This window comes from Henckelia pumila, chromosome 1, assembly GCF_033568475.1.
Source record: "Henckelia pumila isolate YLH828 chromosome 1, ASM3356847v2, whole genome shotgun sequence".
In the NCBI taxonomy this organism is placed as follows: Eukaryota; Viridiplantae; Streptophyta; class Magnoliopsida; order Lamiales; family Gesneriaceae; genus Henckelia; species Henckelia pumila.
Window position 1 is genome coordinate 167,387,612 of NC_133120.1, and position 1,488 is coordinate 167,389,099.

The 1,488-nt window shown below is 42.2% G+C and overlaps 1 protein-coding gene across 1 annotated transcript; it reads right to left on the minus strand.

Annotated features, from left to right (window-relative positions):
* Positions 1–726: 726 nt before the first annotated feature.
* Positions 727–1,068, minus strand: LOC140874413 (uncharacterized). The gene has a single exon (XM_073277699.1). The coding sequence runs from the start codon at positions 1,066–1,068 to the stop codon at positions 727–729; it is 342 nt and encodes a 113-aa protein (XP_073133800.1).
* Between the last annotated feature and the right edge of the window lie 420 nt (positions 1,069–1,488).

A 1,488-nucleotide genomic window follows, 5' to 3' on the forward strand; every position in this document is an offset into this window, starting at 1 on the left:
AAGTATACATTCGTCCGTCATCAGCCTTTTGCTGTCGATGGCCTCAGAACTTGGCCACAACTCCGCTATGACTGCAGAACACCTTTCCAACTCCCGAAACAAGCCTAGGAAGGCTGGAAACGCCCCAAAATACTTATAATTTTAGATGGATATCTTGAATTGGTGTGTCAAAAATGAATCTCGAAAGGCCTATTTATAGGAGGAGATCGGACGCTCCGATCTCTGCATGCAGAACACGTCACTGCATGCACAGTTCGGATGCTCCGAACTCTCTTTCAGACGTTCCGAAATTTTGCATGTCCGATCAGTGTTGACACCTCACCAGCTGCATGACTTAACTGAGTTCGAACGCTTCGATCCTGGTTCAGACGTTCCGATCTCAATGTAGCCTTCAAACTAGGAACTGATCTTCCGAAGTGTTCGGACCTTCCAAAGTGTCCTTAGCCAAAAATCCAAAAAATTTTCCAATTAAATCCAAATTAAGCCTCTAATCCATGTTTAACCATTTTTTTAATCACTTAATCATGTAAAATAGAACCGGACTATTACATTTTCCCCCACTTAGGATATTTTTGTCCTCGAAATACATCTTAAGTATGCAAACTGAACACTGATCAAAACATCTTTTATTAACATAAAGCATTTTACAAGATTCATCAAGAAATACAATTAGAATAATTCAGGATGCACTGAACGCATACAACTCTCTAGTTCCCAGGTGGCTTCCTATGTGCCTGGGTGCTGCAACTGAACTAGAACAAGAGGAATGATCTTGTTAAGCAATACCTTGTCCTTGTGACCCATGATACGCAATGGTCTCTCCAAATATGTCAAATCTATATCCAACTGAAACTCAGACGGATGCAACATGTGGAAATCATCAGCCACATACCGTTGCAACAGCGATAGATGGAACACATTGTGGATACTAGACAAATACAATGGTAAATCCAGTTTGTAAGCCAACTCTCCCACACTCTCCAAAGTTTCAAATAGACCAATGAACCTTGGAGATAGCTTTATTTTTAGACCAAATCTCAAAATCCTGCGGAAAGGTGAAACTTTCATGAATACTTTCTCGCCTACCTCAAACTGCGAAGGTCTACGCTTGGTATTCACATAACTGGCCTTACGATCCTGTGCAATTTTGATACGCTTCTTGATCTGTCCAACGATATAAGCAGCCTATTGAACCAATTCTGGTCCTTCAACCTGTCACTCCCCCCACCCCCCTTCTTCCCAGAACAGTGGAGTATGACATCTCCAACCGTACAACGCCTCTAATGGTTTCATACCAATACTGCAATGATAACTGTTGTTGTACGCGAATTCAATCAATGACAATTGATCTTGCCAAGCTGGGCCAAAATCCATAGTACAAGCTCGCAACATATCCTCAAGAGTACGGATAGTGCGCTCTAACTGACCATAAGTCTGAAAGAGTGGGTGCCCGGTTAGCCAACTTGTGGCTAAGGGCTTTTATGACTC

What these genes read in the sequence shown, in the direction of transcription:
- LOC140874413 (XM_073277699.1), bottom strand. Translation starts at nt 1,068, where the DNA reads ATGAAAGTTTCACCTTTCCGCAGGATTTTGAGATTTGGTCTAAAAATA.